Source organism: Bacillus rossius, chromosome 10, assembly GCF_032445375.1.
Source record: "Bacillus rossius redtenbacheri isolate Brsri chromosome 10, Brsri_v3, whole genome shotgun sequence".
NCBI lineage: Eukaryota > Metazoa > Arthropoda > Insecta > Phasmatodea > Bacillidae > Bacillus > Bacillus rossius.
Window position 1 is genome coordinate 59,117,536 of NC_086337.1, and position 19,561 is coordinate 59,137,096.

General features: G+C 39.0%; 1 protein-coding gene across 1 annotated transcript in view; it reads right to left on the minus strand.

Annotated features, from left to right (window-relative positions):
* The window catches only part of LOC134536364 (adenylate kinase 7-like), a 30,699-nt gene that overhangs the window by 9,882 nt on the left and 1,256 nt on the right, over nucleotides 1-19,561 (minus strand). The window contains exons 2-13 of the mRNA XM_063376118.1: nucleotides 18,198-18,362; nucleotides 16,499-16,627; nucleotides 14,763-14,909; nucleotides 13,115-13,225; nucleotides 8,947-9,116; nucleotides 4,478-4,571; nucleotides 3,106-3,183; nucleotides 1,881-2,021; nucleotides 1,603-1,749; nucleotides 1,458-1,500; nucleotides 251-600; nucleotides 109-218 (exon numbers count right to left, since the gene is read on the minus strand). Coding sequence (XP_063232188.1) covers nucleotides 109-218; nucleotides 251-600; nucleotides 1,458-1,500; nucleotides 1,603-1,749; nucleotides 1,881-2,021; nucleotides 3,106-3,183; nucleotides 4,478-4,571; nucleotides 8,947-9,116; nucleotides 13,115-13,225; nucleotides 14,763-14,909; nucleotides 16,499-16,627; nucleotides 18,198-18,362 — 1,685 coding nt within the window. The remainder of the gene's footprint in view (nucleotides 1-108; nucleotides 219-250; nucleotides 601-1,457; nucleotides 1,501-1,602; nucleotides 1,750-1,880; nucleotides 2,022-3,105; nucleotides 3,184-4,477; nucleotides 4,572-8,946; nucleotides 9,117-13,114; nucleotides 13,226-14,762; nucleotides 14,910-16,498; nucleotides 16,628-18,197; nucleotides 18,363-19,561) is intronic.

Below are 19,561 nucleotides of genomic sequence, written 5' to 3' on the forward strand. Positions count from 1 at the left end.
TTAGTCAGCAGTCAACAAGTTTCAAGTGTGTTTTGTCCAGTGTAAAGGGTTATTCCTGCAAGCACGTCATCTCATATTGGCTTCGGTCCCACGGGAGCAGGTACTTGCCGTAAGAGTAGCTCGTCGTCCGGACGGCCGGTCCTCTCCACGCCCGCCCGCGCCGCGTCCAGCCTCTCTCTCAGCTCCTCCCGGTCCTCTGCTTCCTCCTCCTCCTCCTCCTCCTCCTCCCCCTCCTCCTCCTGTCCCTCGCCGGCTGCTGCCTGCTCCCGGGCGGCGGCCTGCTCCAGCCGGGCCTCCTGCGACCACCGCCACGCCCGCGTCCCTCCCTGGCCTCCCGAGACGCGTCTCTCCCTGCAGCGTCGCCGCGTCTCACCAGGTCCCTCAGGCCAGCCTCCACCACGCTCTCCACCGTCAGGTGGTGCAGCCTGTAGTGGGCGCACAGCTTGCGAGACAGCTCCGTCTTGCCCACCGCCGGCGGCCCGTGCACAAATATCTTCACAGGCTGCAAGACAGCACGAGAGTTACAGCACCAGCACTCAAAAAACACATTTTTGATTTCAAACCACTTATTACTGAAACTTATGCACAGAAAATTATAAGCTTCACAGAAAATTAAGTTCCTTGGATATCTAGTAACTCACGTACGAGACAGAAGGACTACGTCCTCGGGACAATGGCGCAATCTCGAACATTGCCATGGGCTATGTGAACAGTAAACTTGCTTATTTTGAAATTATAAGTGAACAACTTATGCGCTACGTGTTTGTAAATTTTACCTGTGCTTGTTTTTGTGATCGCAAGATGGCGGCCACAATGACTGTGTATTTTTCAGTATCAAAAAAAAAAACCGTTAAAACCAGTTTGGTGTCCGAGAGACATTATTACAGTAACTGAATCATTGACCGTAAACTTTTACGGAACTTATATAATTTCCTGCCCCCAAATCATTTTTTTTTTGCAACTATTTTATGTGCGTCCACTTCAGACCGAATTCTGAGCTAGCCGAGGTGGTCTGGAGTGGGACATAATTTATAAAGAAACATAATGTGTCAGTGGCACCCATACTTAGTGGTTGACTCCTGAATTTTTAAAAATTGACCAACATAAAAAATACTACAGAATAGTGTCCTTTTAACCAGGTATTTGTGCAGATGGTTTGGGGGAAAAAATCACATCAGTTGGAGTTATCACTGGGCATTTGTTTTCCCAATTTTCTATAAATAATTTATGTGGCAATTTGACCTTGCTGAAGAACATTTCTGACAGAAAATTTTCGCATAGCAAGGTAAATGAATACTGTAGAGAACGCCAAACAACAAAATATTACATTGTACCAGATTTCAAATTGTTGCTTAATTTATGTAAAGTGAGCATAAGAGATACAAGAACGGACTTGAAAATTTAACAGAATCTAAATCCATTCCATTATGCTTTCCAAGGTCACCTTAAATGCTAACACCCTGCCACTATCACGTTGACATCGCCCCGGGCTGCGCCCTTCTGAGCCCGATGTGCCACCACCTCCCCCCTTACACGCTGTGAGCCTCCTCCTTCCACCACCACCCTCTACGACCGCCCACCGATGTGACGTCAGTGCTCCGCTCCCGAGAGTTGCCGAGCGAGGACGAACGGGCAGTGAGTCGCGAGCGCTGCGAGAGGAAGCAACTTCATGCACCTGTCGTCATTCTCGGGGGTTTTCAGTGATGCAGGGGGAAACAGGCCTCGCCACACACGGGCTACGTCACGGCCCTGGGAACAGAGCAGCCGGGTCCACATGCCCATTATACATGTGGTGACGCCCTAGGATTCGATGAACACTTGAACCCCCATTGCAGTAGCCACGTGCTCAGAACATCTGGAAAGGGAGTGAACGCACTCACCCTCAGACCCCTGGCTTCCTTGTACTCCTCCACCACCTGCCGGATGTTCTCCACGAAGCTCCTCTCCGACAGCCAGCCCATCTCCGAGACAAACACGGGCTCCATGTTCCGGTCCTGCGTCACCATGTCGTAGACCTGTTGCTGTAAGCAAGCAGGGCGTGCCAGCTGTTAGTTTGTACCCATCTCCTTTCCACCCATTCCCCGTCATTCTGCGACACCGCTCTGGGCCCGGTGAGCGGGACTCCCTCAGGGCCTCGTAACACCTGCTATTTCATTTTTCCTCAATCAGTGGCGGATTTACAAATTTTCAAGTGTTTGCCGCCCTTGCCTCTACAATTTTTATGTCGTAGATTATTTTTAAAATCCAACAATTTCGTTGAAATTGCACATAAAATAATATTTGGGTATATTTTTGAGCTAATCAAAGCTGAATCATGTGGGCAGAGGGCGCAGCGGCCGATCACTGGTTGGGGGGGGGGGGGGGGGGGCGAACTAGCTGTTTTACTCTAGAATATGGAAGTTTGCTACACGGATTCACGGAACGTACAATGACAAGGGAGAGGGGATAGTCATCTGCAAAATTTGTGGCAGACGTCTGTCTGTAAAACATCAGAAAACAGAAAACCGTCATGCAGAAATCATTTTAATTTCTATGAGGTAGCACAAAAAAAAAAATCGGTCCCCAAATTTGCCGCCCCAAAAATCTGCCGCCCTAGACTCAAGCCTACTCGACCTGCTGGTAAATCCGCCACTGTCCTCAATGCAACTACTCATTAATGTATGTATGTAGTTTCTGATTCTTAGTAAATATTTACTACTTGATTTTACAGCAAAAAGTTACCAAATCAAATAGTGGCAAAAAATGACTTGGTAAAATCAAGTTAAGATATGTAGGTAACAGTCTAAATGCAATGTTCACCAAACCATTTGTATGTCACTTTCCCTCTCGTAATGTTGATTTTCTGTATGATCATCAACACCTTGGTGATTTAAATGGATGAGGATCCCAATAGTAACGGATAAATATTGATACACGTGACAACAGCCAGTTTTTGTATGAATGTCTAGCCACTAGCACAATTTATTAACTTTAAATTTTTCTGTGTGTTGCATTATTTCAAATATTTAAAATATGACATAAAAAAAATATTGTGTCTGTGTTTTGGAAACACATAAACAATAAATAAATTATTTATTTCACAACCAAACTTAATGTTGTACTCACAGTTATTTGTGGCAAGAGAAATGCTTCTTCAATTGAGACATTGTTAGTTTTTCCAGTTCCAAGAGTTTTGCTTATCGCCTGTAAAAGTTAAAAATAACATCATTACATAAAACTCCTAAGCTTCTCAATGTACATAGCATTGTAAACTTATTAATAGGGAAAATGTATTTTAAAAAAAGGACAGATTTTATGAATTTACAGGTCAAATGCTAAATTTTTTCTTATTAAGCAGGAAATTTGCTAAGAAGGTTTTACATCACAAATTATCTACAAAATTTGCCACAGGTATAAGTGTAAAGTACTTAATTGCAATTTTTACATCACTGAACTACGCATTAAATGTAATGACTCAAACAGTTTGATCGTAACAGTATGATGCATGTAGAACCACATCAACCAAATGTTTCACATTAGGTATTGTTGCATGTAGCATAGTGAAACATTTTATTTATTTATTTATTTGTAATATGCCTACCAATAGTTTTAATACCTATTGGGTAGGCACAACATAAAGACAAAGACATGACATAAATAAAATAACAGTACACAAAGGACAAAACACAAATGACAAACAAACACAAATATAGATTAATTTAAAAGATTCAAGCAGTAGCAACATTTACCAATACAACATACAGTGTGTTTAACTACGAAAAAGACATAATGACAACTAATGTAAGAATAAATGATAAAGTAAAAATTATAACTAGTTCAAAGTTATTAGAAAAATAAATATAATATATTATTAAAGATTAAAGTGACTTCTACAGATTGACAGTAAATTCTATATTCAAGTTTAACTAAATAGCATGTTCATTTTATTAAAGTTTGAAATTAATCTATAAATAAGTCTGTTGTTCTTGTAAAGAGTACAAAGAGAAGATAGACGTCTTGTTCTAACAAATAGTGTCTTGTCCTAATATAATAGCTGTTGCATCTTGTAGGGGTAATGACAACCTTTCGAAAATCACGTTGATCAGTCAGTGATGAATTAATATATAAGAGCGCTCAAGCAAGCACGTCCGTCCAGTTTGAACACACGGCCGCTACTTCTGTGATTTCGACGCTTGCTTCCATAAGGGTTTTGGATGGGGAAAGGGGTGAATATGTCAGAAGCAGAGCATGGCAAGGGTTAAAAAAACACAACAACAAAGAAAAACAATTCAAAAACACCACAACCATCACACAACACATACAATATTCCATAAAACTCAAACAGCACAGTATAGTTTTGTAGAAAGAGAACATAACTCCAGCATTGTGCTGTGGCTTCAACCCAAAAACTAAAACTTCAAACAAATCGGGCACCATGACCTTTCATTTCAAAAACATTAAGTTTTGACTAAAGTAACAAGTAAGTAGCCAAACACACCCTAGTGATCTGATTGAGGGTTGCCACAGGAGACTCAACAGCGAGCAGATATCGTATTTCCTCGGGAAACTCTTCAAAGATGTTGTACACTATGCTGAAAAATAAGTGGGCAAAAAAGTGTTACAAGATATGTCTTTGTATTTTTATCATAGAAAGTTCTGAGCTGTGAAATAAATTATTTTCTATGTTGTAGTTATCCACCAAACTTTGGGGGATTCCATACCTACCAATCACTGTGTTTGCAAATTGGTTCACTCTAGAAATTCAATGTAAGTTTAAAACGTAAGCTGCCTTAACATGCATTTTCTTAAAAAGCTCAGCGTTCTGATCCTAATAATAATGTAATGTATTTTAAAAAATACAATTAAGTCTATAAGTCCTTTACACCAAAATTTCTGGTAAACCTAAAGGTTTTTTGCGATAATGTTTGTCAATGTACAACATATACTTGTTTTGACATTAGTCTCAATGTCTCTCTTGTAACTTCCTTGCTTCCAGCAAAGCAAAAGGAATTTCAAATACATAAAATACTTGGAAAACTGATCTAGCATTATGAGTAGTAGTTAAAAAAAAATTAAGGTTGTTAATGTATTTCAGAAGTTATGATGATGTTCATGCAAAAATAAACAGCAGGAAAAAAAAAGTTTTGAACTTTTATTATTATTTTCTAACCCAAATTCCATGATGAGACAGTTCCATACAAAATTTTAACCTCACCAAAGAGCAAAAACGAAGCACATCGAGTCTCGCCGAAGGCCTACGCTGCCGTCGGTGGTAGAAACATTCTAAACAGTTGTCCGAAAGAAGGTTGGAAACATCACTGACCAGACCACAGACGTTATTACGACATTGGTAGATTTTTCAAACGCTTTAAAAATTTTTTCATAACTTGCTGATTTATTTGTATTGATCTCAATAGTTTGGGATGCTTATTAAAATTTATTATATTGTAAAAGTGCATCATGTATCACTCAAAATGACACTGTTTTGAGGGCTGCTCGCACGTTCCCGGTGATTTTAAGACGTTAAATATGGGCGCCACCACGTGGAAGGGCACGTGGACCCGGCGGAGTCTCTCACTCAGGGCGTTACGTAGCCCAAGTGGGGACGAGTTACCAGCCCTGTCTACCCTACCTATCCAGACCTGGCCCGCTCTAGGTGTCGGGCACGCCACACTCCTAGGCTAAGTAGGCTCACTCACCACGTGGTTAAATAAAATACTCAGTTTATATTTATACCCAGATTTAATTTCACTAACACGTTATCTCCACGTCCGTTACACGTTACACGGTTAAAAAGCCTGAGGCACGAATCGACTTAGGTGAAGGCATGGTCCACACACGTGGCCATGCTACAAAGTATACTTATTACACGATGGTTAAAAAAACTCAACTGAGACAATTAATTAATTAAGCAGTCCGCTGACCGAGAGCTGCCCCGAGGATAACGAACGAAAGAGATTTAGAAAGAATTAACGATACAGAATTACTTGGTCAGTGATGCACAATGGTTGAGGTCCCCGGGGTGCTGGCGCGTCTGCTCTCGGTCAGTGATGAAGATGGACTGGGGCGAGAGCTCTGCTCGTCTCGACCAACATGGCGCCTCCGCGCCAACACAATTACCGTTATTACATCCTATGATTCCGTGCCCCGGCGAAAGTTAAATAAATTACAGATAAACATTAAAAAATATATAAAAATTACTGACAATTTAAAGTTCGTTAATATTTACTTATTTAATGATAATTTATATAAAAACATTCCTACCCTCGTCCAAGTCCGTGCCTGTTCGGGTCCGCCCGGGCAACGTCTGTGGTTCTTTCAAGTAACATATTTAAATTAAAGAAAACACAAGTAAACTGCACAACACTGGGGCAAAGACGAATGAAAACAAACAAAAGGTTTACAAATAATATTAAAACGTAGCAATTTTAGGGGTCGCCGCACTGCTTCTAAGCGCCCTCTTGTGGTAGTTCGTGGCGCGCAATTCAAACACACGACTACGTACATGGCGGTACAAATGCCAGGGAAGGGGAGGGGGAGGTTGAGGAAACGGAGACTGACTAGGCTCATGGGGCGTAGTCCCGGCTGACGTCAGTTTTGTTAAAGTAAGTATCATTGAACAAGTGAGTGTAGTATTTGTTGAAAACAGTGCTATCTTATGAATATACAGATTTCATAAAAATAAATATATATATTTTTTTTAAAACAAAATTGGCCTAAAAATAAAACCATTATATTTTGTCTCTATTTATAGACGTGTATATCATTAAAATATATTATATTTGTTTTTAATTTGTACAAACTAAACATACAAATTCTGAAAGTTTTCATCTTTTAAAGGTATTGACATCGTCCGGGGCTGCGTCCTAGCTCGATATGCCACCACCTCCCTAACCCCCCTCCTTCCTTCCTCGGCATTGAACCGCCCGCCGACGTCATGGGAGTGTGTGTGCGTGTGAGAGAGCGCCACGGACTACAGGAAAAGGGCGCAGTAGAGTCAGTGCTTCGCTCCCGTGATTATTATTAAGTGTCATGTTTGTTGTTTTCTTTAAAAAAAACCCATTAAGTAAATGTAGCTTTAATAACAGTATTCCCTTCAATTTTGTCCCACCTAAATATTAGCTGGCCGCTATAGACGCAGACTTGCCGAAGGCCATTTGGCAATATTATCGTTTATATTTAATATTTGATTAACTGAACTTTTATGTAATTGCAGTGCATGTAGCTTTACTTTTAAATGTGAAGAGGTGTTTGTACGTTTTATGTATTTCTTAAATCGGCCACGGCGCAGTCTAGTTGGAATAACGGTACTGTCTGTTTCGGCGCGCAGCGCCACTGTCTTGCTACCACGGCGGCCATTTTTCACCCCAGTCTCATCTCATCACTAGCCGAGGTAGGACGCTTCCAGCACTCCGGGGACTTCAACTTTGCTTCCGCTGATCTGGTAATTCTGTTTGTGTAATTTTAAATCCTAATCGCTTTCGTTCGTCCTCGGAGCCTACCTCGGGGGCCGACTGTTTAATTAAATATATAAACCCCGATTGCGGGGCTTTGAATAAACGCGAATCTTAAATCCCGGCCACGTGGTGGCCGGCCCTCGTCTAAACTGATCGCGCCGCAAGGCTTTTGAACAGCTTTCTTTCGTGAGTAGATGTAACGTGTTTTGCGAGCCCCCTGTTCCCACAGGGGCTAATAAACCACAAAAGCTCCGAACTCATTCTTTTAATTGACCACGTGTGTACCCTCATCGGCGGGCGTGTGGGACGCCCTAAGAGCCCCCTGCGTAAGCATAGCGTGCCTGACGCTGAGAGCGGGCTGAGGCCAGGTTATTCTACAAGCCGCGCGCGGGGGAAACGAGTCATGTCCTCACACGGGCGACGTCACGCCCCGAGTTGGGAGTCTCACCGGGTCCACGTGCCTCACCACGTGGTGGCGCCCACTAACACACCGCCTTAAAGCTGTCCGAACAACCCCCGGCCACGTCAGTATGTACACATTATTTTATTGCGAATGCATATTTCAGTTTCTCAGTGTCTCGCTTTGATCTTAGTATGTTCTTGGACATGTAAACTGTAAATATCACAATGATTCACACACAAATGACTTGTTCCACAGCCTACCATAATCAAAGGCTAATCGGAATGTGTAAATCCTTACATAGTATAAAACAAAGTCACTTCCCGCTGTCTGTCTGTCTCTATGTATGCTTAGATCTTTAAAACTACGCAACGGATTTTGATGCGTTTTTTTTTTAATAGATAGAGTGATTCAAGAGGAAGGTTTATATGTACAATACATGCATAATATAGTATAGAAACACTGATAATTTCAGAGGTTTCTTATGTGATTTCGTAAATAAACACATTTTTTTGCGCTTACATCGCAAACGCTGGCTGAACCCTACGAGATAGATCAGAATAACGTACTACAGTATTGTACACCTTAAAAAGATCTACAAAAAATACTGCGATGGTATGTGTCTATCTCCTAGGGACAACCCACAATAACCATTTTTTATACTTTTACTTTTTACGAGAAATAATGGCTTATTTACGAAGCATTAATCCTTATCCAATTAAGTACCTTAATGTTAAGTTGATGACACTAACGCCACACATCGCAGCATTCATGGTACTCGTATTGCACCTCGTTGTTCACACAAAACACACAACCTGCCGCGCCCGTCGTAGCCGCGTCCCGCCATAAACACCTTTGTTTACAACATGTCCCACTGCTGCCAACTTACGAAAGGACACAACACTTAAATACATTGTGCATTTAATATAGATCGATATGGCCCTGCACAGCGTGTAATTTAAATGAATATTTTCGGAGATATTACAAATTGAAGGGACTAGGACTACATAGAGGTTGCAGTGGTAGACATTCTGCAGTGTATTTAGTGTGAATGTGAAGCCGGGGCGGGTCGCTGGTAAAGTAACAGGAGTGCTGTAACTCAGGACTCACTTGGCCAGGTCCTTGACGTGGATGAGTGGCACGATGTTCCTGCCCGGCCCGAACACGGGCAGCGAGGCCTGGCCGAGCCACGCCATCTCGAACAAGAAGTGCAGCGCGTCTTCCCGCCCGCCGTACATGACGCCCGCCGCCGCCACCAGCGCCTTCAGCTTCGACGCGTTCTGCCGGCAACACCCCGCCACAACCATCACAGCGCTCCTCCCGCAGTCAGCAGTCCATTTATTCATTCATTCATTCATTCAGTTTTCAGGACATCCACACTAATCTGAAATAAAACTTCCCTAACTGTTCCGTGAATTTCCAAGAACACTACTTCTAATTTTCCTGACTATACATCTTTAAGTTATTCTTTTTTTATGAAAAAAATGCAACATACAAAAAAAGAAAGGCTAAATATAATTATATATGTGCCTTTTACATCCTATAATTTAATATTTGATATTGAATAATGGTCCATATCATTACTAATATTTATTTATTGTGAATATTAGTGATATAAATAACATAAATAAACTTTTTCAAGTGTATTTTCAAATGCATTTATATCAGTGAGGTTAAGATCCCGCATGTATAATTTATTTGCATTACGAATTATTATATTTTTTTAATAAAAAAAATTATATTTTTTAAAAATTATAATAAACATTTAGCACACTAATTGCTTTCCATTACTGTTTAAAATCTTATCTTGATTGTTTTAATAAATTAAAATATAAATTTACACACGTGTTTACATTAATATTGAATAGTGAGTATTTACTTACATTTTTTTAAATTTTGATATAATTTATACTTTACCAGCTGTATTTATATCACTCCATTTATAATATTTCTATTAATTATTTGCATGCAAAATTAAAGTTAGTGTTTTATCACATCTTGTAAGTATAACTTCAAATGTGCGTACGCTCAATTTAATAAAAAAGAAGAGAATCCAGCCTCCACCATGCCATGCTGGCCATGTGACATGCAGGATGTGCTGACACACCGTCTGAAATTAAATGTGTGTTCACAGTCTGAAGAACGACATTTCCTCTTAATTACTATCCCTGGGGGAATTCCCGTTACTTTTCCAAGCTTTCGAGTAGATTCCCTGACCAATTCCAACTTCCCTAACTTTCCCGAATGTGGCCACCCTGGTAGGTACTTGTGTCGACAGCGAGGTCACTGGAGACTGTGTCGCACGACAGAGACCACGGTTCCTGTGAAGGAGGGCATACACAATCTACAGAAGTATGTCGTTCCCCTCCAGCAAAAGGAAAGAATAAAGTTGTATATGCAATGCCTCCTGTTGGGAGGGAACCAGCACAGCACTTGCCACGGGCTCGGGAGACTGTGGCACAGAACTCCAGATGACCGGACTGCGAAGGCACCCTGGCTCCTCTGCACAACTTGCTCCAATTAATTTTGGAAGAAGAATTTTTTACAAAGTAAATTCGCCGATCAAAGAGAGATGCTAAATTATTATGAGGAAATTGTTTATGAGTAATAAATTTGATTAGTTTTTTTTTTTTTAATTTTTCAATTTTATATTATTGGTTACGTTAATACTATTCCAGATTATAGAGGAATATTAATTTTTAGATCCTATTAAAGAAATGGATAGTGTTAAAATAAAATCAACAGTCGTTGCATGGAAAGTAATGTATTTAATGAGGGAAATGAGAAATTATAACATCTAAATGGTCATGAAAAAGTAATTTTGAGTCTAAAATAATTTTTTGTATATGTGAATTTAATTTTAAATAAGCTCATTTCACAATAACAGATGCTAACTTATAAAATCATAGATGCTAATTTTGGGGAAAAAAGATGCTAATTTTTCCAGCCCTAGGCATTAGTAGGCTACACACTACGCATCTAAACTCACACATTAGGTTGTTTTTGTTTTGTACATAAATGAATTCCAAGACCACTTTATTAAAAAAAATTTCCTCAAAGTGAAAAATTAATTACAGCACGGATTTGAAATTATAAGTCTGACGTCGTCCGGGCCTGCGGCCCCTTTGAGCCCGATATGCCACCGCCCAAACACCACCATCTGTTCAAACCTCCCGCTTGTGCGTGCGTGTGTGCGTGTGTTGCTAGCCCGGCAAGAGGGCACTTAGCTGCAGTGCGCCGCACCCCTAATTGGTATTAATAAATATTGTAATCCTTTTCTTTTCGCCCCAAAATAGTGTCACGACGGCTATGCATGTGAGTGTCTTTTATTTAACTAATTCATGATGTTTTGTTATTTAATAAGTGCAAGCATGGACAAGGTTGCTCCCTAGCGGGTGACGGAGGAACTAGCATGCAACTTCATTTGAACCATTTTCTATCATAGAAGTAATTATTACAGACGGTCTGGGCATGGATGTAATGTACTAATTTTTGTAAAAGGATTTATGTATTTTTCAATAGTAACCCGGGGCACGCCATAGCTAAGTTGTAACGGTAATTGTGTTCGGCACGAAGGGCGCCATGTTGCCTTCCGCAAGCCCTGGTCTCTCCCCAGTCTCCTTCTACAGCCGGCCGAGAGCGGACGTCTCTGCAGACACCCCGAGGACATCACCGTTGTTTCACCGAGAAGTAGTTCTGTAAATTAATTTATTCAAATCGTTTTCTTTTTATCCTCGGGGCCTCTCTCGGTCGGAGAGACTGCTTAATTAATAGTTATTTACTCTCCGGAGTTTTCTATCATCAGTGTATTAAGTAACGGCTTGAGGCGGCCACGTGCGTGATTCGCCTCCTCACCTAATTCGATTCGTGCCTCGGGCGTTTTATAGCAGTATCAAGGGATGATTGTGTAAGGGCGTGTAACGTGAGTAAATAAAAACCAATTAACTGAGTCACGTGTTTTGTGTTCGGGGGGCCACGTGGGTCCTTAACCTGGTCAGCGGCGTGTGGGACGCCCCCACTGCGATAATTAGGAGCGTGCCCGACGCTGAGAGCAGGCTTAGTTAGGGACAGGTGCTGCGTAAAAAATCAGGAGGGCTAATATCTCGCCGCACACGGGCCACATAACGCCCTGAGTTAGAGTTTTCCAGCTGGGTCCACGTGCCCACTCACATGGTGGCGCCCATTAATTTCCACCGATATTCCAACCTCAACACCGGTACGCCCTCAAGTCAAAAACAAAATGCCAACACTCCCTTTATGTGAAGGAAGATCACCCAGAATCTACAAACTTAAATTATAACCTAAATTTTTCAACATTATTAAAAAATAGTTGTTATATCCTTTATTTTTTTAATAAACAGCCTTCATAAAAAATAAAACCAATAACACAGAAATCTCCTGTTTTAAAAACAAATTTTCCCTGAAAAAAAAAATAAAATAAAATCTTGTCTCTACCAATAGCTTCTGTAATATTCACTTCAGAAAAAATTGATATGCTTTACATTTAAGACTAAATTTCTTACGAGCGATAACAGGTGTCTCGTTCCTGAGCAAAAATTTTTAAGGATACAACAACATACTTGTTGATTTGTAAATTGTTTAAACCTCAACTTGACTATAGTAATGTCTCCCCACTCCTGTTTTATTTTCCTGTATCTGGTTAGTGTGTGCGTACGTAGCGGCCATTGCAGTTTGTGTGATGTTTATCACGTGCGGTAAAAGACAATCAGTACTAACTAACCAATGAATTATCTAAACTGCATTTACCCAACAATATTACTATACCTACAGCAGGCCTACACGCCACCAAACAAGGGTGTCAAAATACGTACTAAATAAAAATAAAAAACAGTTTGGCTTCTGGTTTATAGCCGCGTCCTTGGCGAATAATTCACCGACGTTTCGGTCGACATTGCAGTCGCCATCATCAGGTAACTGTAGGTAACTGCTCCCTGATGATGACTGCAATGTCGACCGAAACGTCGGTGAATTATTCGCCGAGGACGCGGCTACATCCCAGAAGCCAAGCTGCTTCAGGTTCAGACAAGGCAGTGAAAGCCTGCGAGCATTATTCAAAATAAAAAAAAGTTTAATTTTAAAAACATCACATCATATATAAATATATATGGCTTGTAAACTCACGAAGGATTTGCAATAAGGAATATTAGGCTTTATACAGTCTTATCATGGGTTCCTACACTGTCGGTGACCTAAAGCAATCCGTGTGCTCGCAAGTCACAGGGGCAAGACGGAGCTCAGAAGGGCAGAGGAACCTCACCTTTCTGCCAGTTCTGAGCAGTTCCTTCTCGAAGGCAGCGTGCTGACTGAAGTTGGGATGAGGCTTCCTCTTCCTGTAGTCGCTCTCTATGAACGGCGAGTCTGGTTCTTCCTGAGGCACTTAGACAACCACTCATGTAGTGCTTCAACCACTCATGTAGTGCTTCAGAAAATAAAATTAGAAAATACCAAGCACTACCTTCAAACTGTCTTTTATTTCCACAATACCAAATCTGACTGTATGAAAAATTTAAGTAATGCTTTAAGAGATTCTATAGTCCTATATTAATTTTTTTGATCTCTTGAACAATTCTGTAGACATAGTATATATGAATTATTTTGTACACAAGTAAAAACTTGTATTATTAGAACAATACTTTGGTTTTTTTTAATGACGATAACACCCAATTTTGCACACTATTTTTACTTAACTAAATGATAACTACTGTACTTCAAAGTAAAACCCTAAAATATCTCAAGTATATTTTCCTTTTGTAAAAATAATGGCAATACCAAAAAAAAATCAGATAAATGTGGTTTAGGCCATTAATTATTGTGTTCAGCTGAAACCGGGAGATGGATTTGTTGGGTTTGTTCGAGAGATAGTGTTGAAGCTCAACTTAGATTTTACTACAAAAATCTCAAATGCTGAAGAAGAAGAAAAAAACAGACGAATAAGTTTTGTATTTTCTTTCATCAATCAGTACATTACTCTTAAGAGGAAACAATTTTCTGAGACATTAATAAATTCTTTATCTAGACTTCTAGAGTCTTCACTGCAATATCATTTCTTTTTACGATTTTTTTAAAAAATAGACTATGTTGTAACAACTATCATTGAAAATTATATTAAATTTGTTTATCATAATTGCTTGATCGAGAAAAGAGAGTTATAATTGGCAGGAAAGACATCCAGATAAAAATTAAGATGAACATTTAAATTAACACAATCGGGTTGACCCGGTTCTGCATGATTGGCTTTGCACGCTCAGGTTTAAGGACCTTCTGTGGTTGTAATCACTAGGGACAAGACTATATGGTGAGTTGCGATAAAACCGAACTACCACATAACACTGAAATGCAAGTTAATACACCATTGAGTACCAAAATTCAACTAAAATCTTTTAATTAATTAGCATTTTAATTAAAACTTAACTCAAAACATAAAAAAATATTCTTTTAATGCATTAAATTCAATTAATGTAATTTTTTTCCAGCAAGAAGTTTGTACCAAAATATATGTCTAAAGTATATAGGGAAAATTAATTTTACTTTTTCTGATCTTGTAACTTACTAGCAATTCATTATTTACATTACGATGTTAGTACATTTTTCAAAAAAAATAATTTTTATTGTTCCATGTAGTTCTGTCCAAGACATACTTATTACAAATCTTTATATTTTTTTAATGGATCATGTAACAGTCTAAATGACACTGTTTAGGTGAAATAAATATCATAAGTGTCATATTTGTTCAGTAATATGCTATCTTTACGAATAATCAGAATTTATAAAAAAAAAACAAGAAGAAAAAAACAATAACACCAAAATGTCCTGTTTTATAAACGCAATCAACCTAAAAGTGAAACCACGGAATCTGGCCTCCATCACGCTCACTGGGCCACAGTGAGAGCAGATGCGCCACTCACCGGGTCCACGGGCTTGGTGAGGGCCCAGGTCAGCACCGAGGAGACCAGCACAAACACTCGCTGCTCCGCCAGGTTCTTGTAGGCCTTCGGGGTGGCGCTCCGCATGTTGGACAGGTAGTCCTCGACAACTGCAAGACCAGTCATTAGCTGCTCCATGGCTTTCACGGCCATGGTCCGAAGTAGCTCGGCTGCTGGGTTGTAGCCGCGTCCTCGGCGAATAATTCACAGACGTTTCGGTCGACATCAGCAGGTAACTGCTCCCTGATGATGGCGACTGCAATGTCGACCGAAACGTCGGTGAATTAATTTGCCAAGGACACGGCTACAACCCCAAAGCCAAGCTACTTCAGCTGCTCCATGTGTTCATTAATTTACAACTTATCATAGCATTATCATTGACCTACAGGGTTGGGGAAAAAAACCTGGTCTTTTTGGTTAGAACCAGGCTGTTTTTTATTACGTTGGTTATTTTTGTTCTCGCCATGTTCGAATGGAAGCCATACAACATCCTGCTTTCTGCCACTCATGTTAAACCAGAAAAGTTATAACAACAAAGAACATCTGCACATCTGACTGGGACTTCCCACAGGAAGAGTTATTCTTCATATAAAGGGTTTTCTCACAGAATGGGGAGTTACAGTACAGTCAGGGATTTCCCACAGCGTACAAAAGAAGTCCCTGACACTACCTGTCAAATTTACAAGGATTTAATGCAAATATGCTTTTAAAGTGTGGAGCGCACAAATATGAAGACAAAGAAGACATAAATATTAATACAAGTCTTGTACAGATTGTTTACATACTGTGTGTAGGCACCATACATTGTGAGTGGTTTGACTGCACTTTTTGAAATCTAAAAAATCTTTACATTACTCTTTAAAAGTAATAACAACCATCAGTACTATAAATATTATTCCCATTAACATAAAGCAGTCAAAAAACTCATAAACTGAGATAAAATAAACTGGAATCAAAAGGTAAAAAACATCATCAAGAAAAATTCTGAAACATTCTAGTGTTATTTAAAAATAATGAAAGATGGTTATCCATAACAATTAGCTATAAATATGAATGGGATAACTTCCAGTGACCCTAAAGTAATATTTAATTATTTTGATCAATATTTTGCTAATGTTTATGTCTCATCAAACAATAAATATCAAATACCAACTTTGACATAATCTCTTCTCCCTCTATCTCATGTTTTGTCTATTGTGTATCTGTATTTGTGTAGTGCCTGTCTCTGAAGTTAACTAGCCTCAACTGCTGATAGTCATGTTACAAATAAAAATAATTTAAAACATTAAATAATTATCATTTTAGAAGAAAAAAATTATATTAAGAATTTAATGTGGTTATATTATGAATTTATTTAAAATCATGAGTAAAAAGATTAAATTTTAGAAGCAAATTAGTTTAGCATACTACCCCCTTAAGCCTCTGTGCATGATTGTGCAACAAAGAACCCTAGCTTTATCTTTCAAACTATTTTTTCCACTGTCATATGAATCAATAAAATACTTTGCTAACTGTAGCTAATAATAAAAAAAACTCCTTTCTGCATGAGCTCCATGCTAACCAGCAGAACAATTTGTGTACCATGAAGGTTGGTGTGTAATGAGAGGTTGTATAGAAAAGAAAAGTTTCACTTTAATTTTTTATAGACCAACTGTACCCACCAGAATGCATATTATTATACATCTCTGATTTCACTTGCCTTTCAGCACCCACTGGGCTTCTTCAATCCGATCTGGACTTCTTGTGATGTCAAAAATTATGAAACCACAACTTAAAACCTTTTTCTTGAATGATTCCCTGTCCGAAGGATCCCTGATTATTTCCTTGACGTCTTCCGGAATTTCAAACTGAAATAAAAGCATTAGGGCAGGCACTATGTACAGGGCTGTCAAAAGGAAATGCAACTGACTTTATCAGGCTCCCTCGCCACTACTCAAGGACTGTGTGTGTCGGTGAGACGGGACTAGCGTCGCCTCTAGGCGCAGGGCTGTGGACTCACCGTGCATAGGGCAACCATGACATTCCAGCTCTAACTAGTGTATCACATTACGTGGCGGGGAAATGAAGATAAAGGAATAATGCAATGACTTGTCCCAGGCAGAGAGGAGGAGCGGGAGCGGTCCCCGAACAGGGGTCGCTGCCCAAGAGCAGGGGAAGATCAGGCAGAGGGGGGGGGGGGGGAGAGAGCGGGAGCGGTCCCCGAGTAGGGGTCGCTACCCAAGAGCAGGGAGAGGTAGGAAGGAGGAGCGGTCCTCCAGAGAGGTTGCTGCCTGAATAATCCTGCTCAAGTATTCTTTCCACTTTTATTTACCCAGAATTACTGGGAAGAGCTTTCTGCCTGGCTTAGCTCAGCCAGAGTAGATATACAATGTATGTACATATTCATCAGGGAGGGCACATCTGTACCCTTCCTGTGCATACATATTCGAATTACAATGCTCTTTACATTCACTTGTATAATTTAAAGGCTTCTTGATACCACACTGGGTATTTACATATTTGTCCTGAATTAGGCTGGGCAGGTAGACAAAGTTTCCTTAATTTACATTCCCCTTTGTCTGCCATCTAGGGGCGGGTGGCGAACTAACTTTCCTCCCCATAGATTGTGTAGGATGGGTGGCGCACTTGGGGCTTGTGCTATCATACCAGCCGAGGCCAAACTGGTGGACATGACAGCAAGTCCCTTGAGTGCTTTCAAGAATCTGTACTGGTTGTTTCATGACTAAAAATTACTCTGAAAACATGCATTTCACCCGTTTCCACTCTTCTAAAAATACAGTTTGAAAACACACTCCAGAAACCGAACTACTTATTCTTAAATTCTTTTCGTAAACAAAACACTGCTCGGATATCTTGAGAAGTTTATAGAGCATGGTTTTTTTTCTTTTCTAAAGCTCAGACACCGTAAGTGTGCCCAGTTAGGCAGGGTCCTTAATGCATAATTTTTGAAACTCCCTAATATTTAAAAAAAAAAAAGAATCTAAAAGATGTAAACACTACCACGGCCATTACTATACACATGATCTGCAGGTATTGCATAACTTGTAAGGTTGCCAAATATTTCTATTAGCACTAGACATAATTTTTGTCCTGATATCAATGTAATCACACATTAAAACAAATCTCAAAACTTAACAACTCGGTTCCTGAGCCCCAAACATCTGTACCCCCCCCCCCTCCCTCCCTCCTTACAAATTGCCCTGGTCATTAATGAGAGGTAACCTTTTTCAAGTGTCTTAAATTATTTATATTTTTCTCAGTACTGTTTACAATAATCTATTCTGCTAGTTGTATTAGTTTTTCTGGCAAATAAATATTTAATTTAACTAATATTCACAATGTTAATCGTGTCTGAATTTCTATACTGAATTGTTTTGGTGGATTGCCCGAAACAAAGTTAAACTATTAATTACTTACATCTGGGTCCTGCACTGTCCCAATGATCTCATAGTTGAGATCTTTAGGTTGCAATTTTTCAATTCCTTCTTTCTCCTCTTCCTTGAGCACATCTTCTTCATCTTCCTCATCATCTTCATCTTCTTTTGGAGTTTGCTTTGCTCCAAATTTTTGGTCACTGAGAAACTGGGGAGAAAAAAAAAAAAAGTTTTTTTTTTCCATGGCACTTAAGCATTAGACAATTTTGGCAAAAGTAACAATGTGGAATAGTAGTCGGGCCCGGATAATTTAGTTATAGCATTTTGATTGTAAGTTATATATTTAATAAATTTGAAGGCTTAAATCACAGATAATACATGTCCATTTTCAGATCCAAAAATCATATTCTTTCTGATTCGTAAAAGCATGTGTTAATAATTTTCTAGGACTAAAAACACAGTACTCATACTTTTAAGGTTTTAGATACGGCACAAAATGATGGAATATTCCTCCCACACTTGCTTAGAAGAAAAATGGTGCATACTAATGATACTAAAACATACAAAACATTCTTGTCTGAATTACTAACACAAACTAACCAAAACAAACAGCTTCTCATACAGAAAAAGTAATTATGGTGTAGTGGTAGCACTAAGATTTCAAAATGCGGCCACAGTGACAAAAGGCATCGCATAAATGATCGAAAAACCATTGGGATTTCACGTAGAGAAGAACTATACTGCCGTTTCAGTGATGTTATGTATTGCAAAGTACCTAACATAATTCCTCTCAAACCACAAATATTCTAATGATGAAGTACTCATAAAACCTAATAATTCCAATAAAAATTAAAGTTCATTTGTTTTCATGCACAATGTTACTAAAAATAGTCATTTTACTTATAAAAACCTGTACGAAATAATTACTAGATAAACAATATTAAATTGACATCTAAAACAAGCAAATAAAACTCTTAAAAAAAGCTTTTTATTTTTAATTACTGACTTTTTTCTAATAGAATTTTACAAAAAGGACATTGCCATATGTGAAATACTTTTATTGTAATTTACCATTTTAATAGCTGATTAGGTTAAGAATGATACAGTAAACTAACTTAAATTAGTTAGTTGGTTAGGTTAGGTTTGCTATATTAATAATACTATAAAATAATCTGGGCATTTGGTTAGGTTAGTTTACTACATTAAAAATACTATTTGGTATTGTGGACAGTTGATTAGGTTTGCTATGTTTACAATGGGTATTTCCTAACCAACTGTTAAAACTGTGTGAAAATTTAGACAAAGGAGAAGGGCTCATTTAAAAATTATACATATTAAAAATTAAAAAAAATTTCAAGAAATAAAAAAATACATTTCTTTACTTTTTTTTTTACACTTTTTCTAATA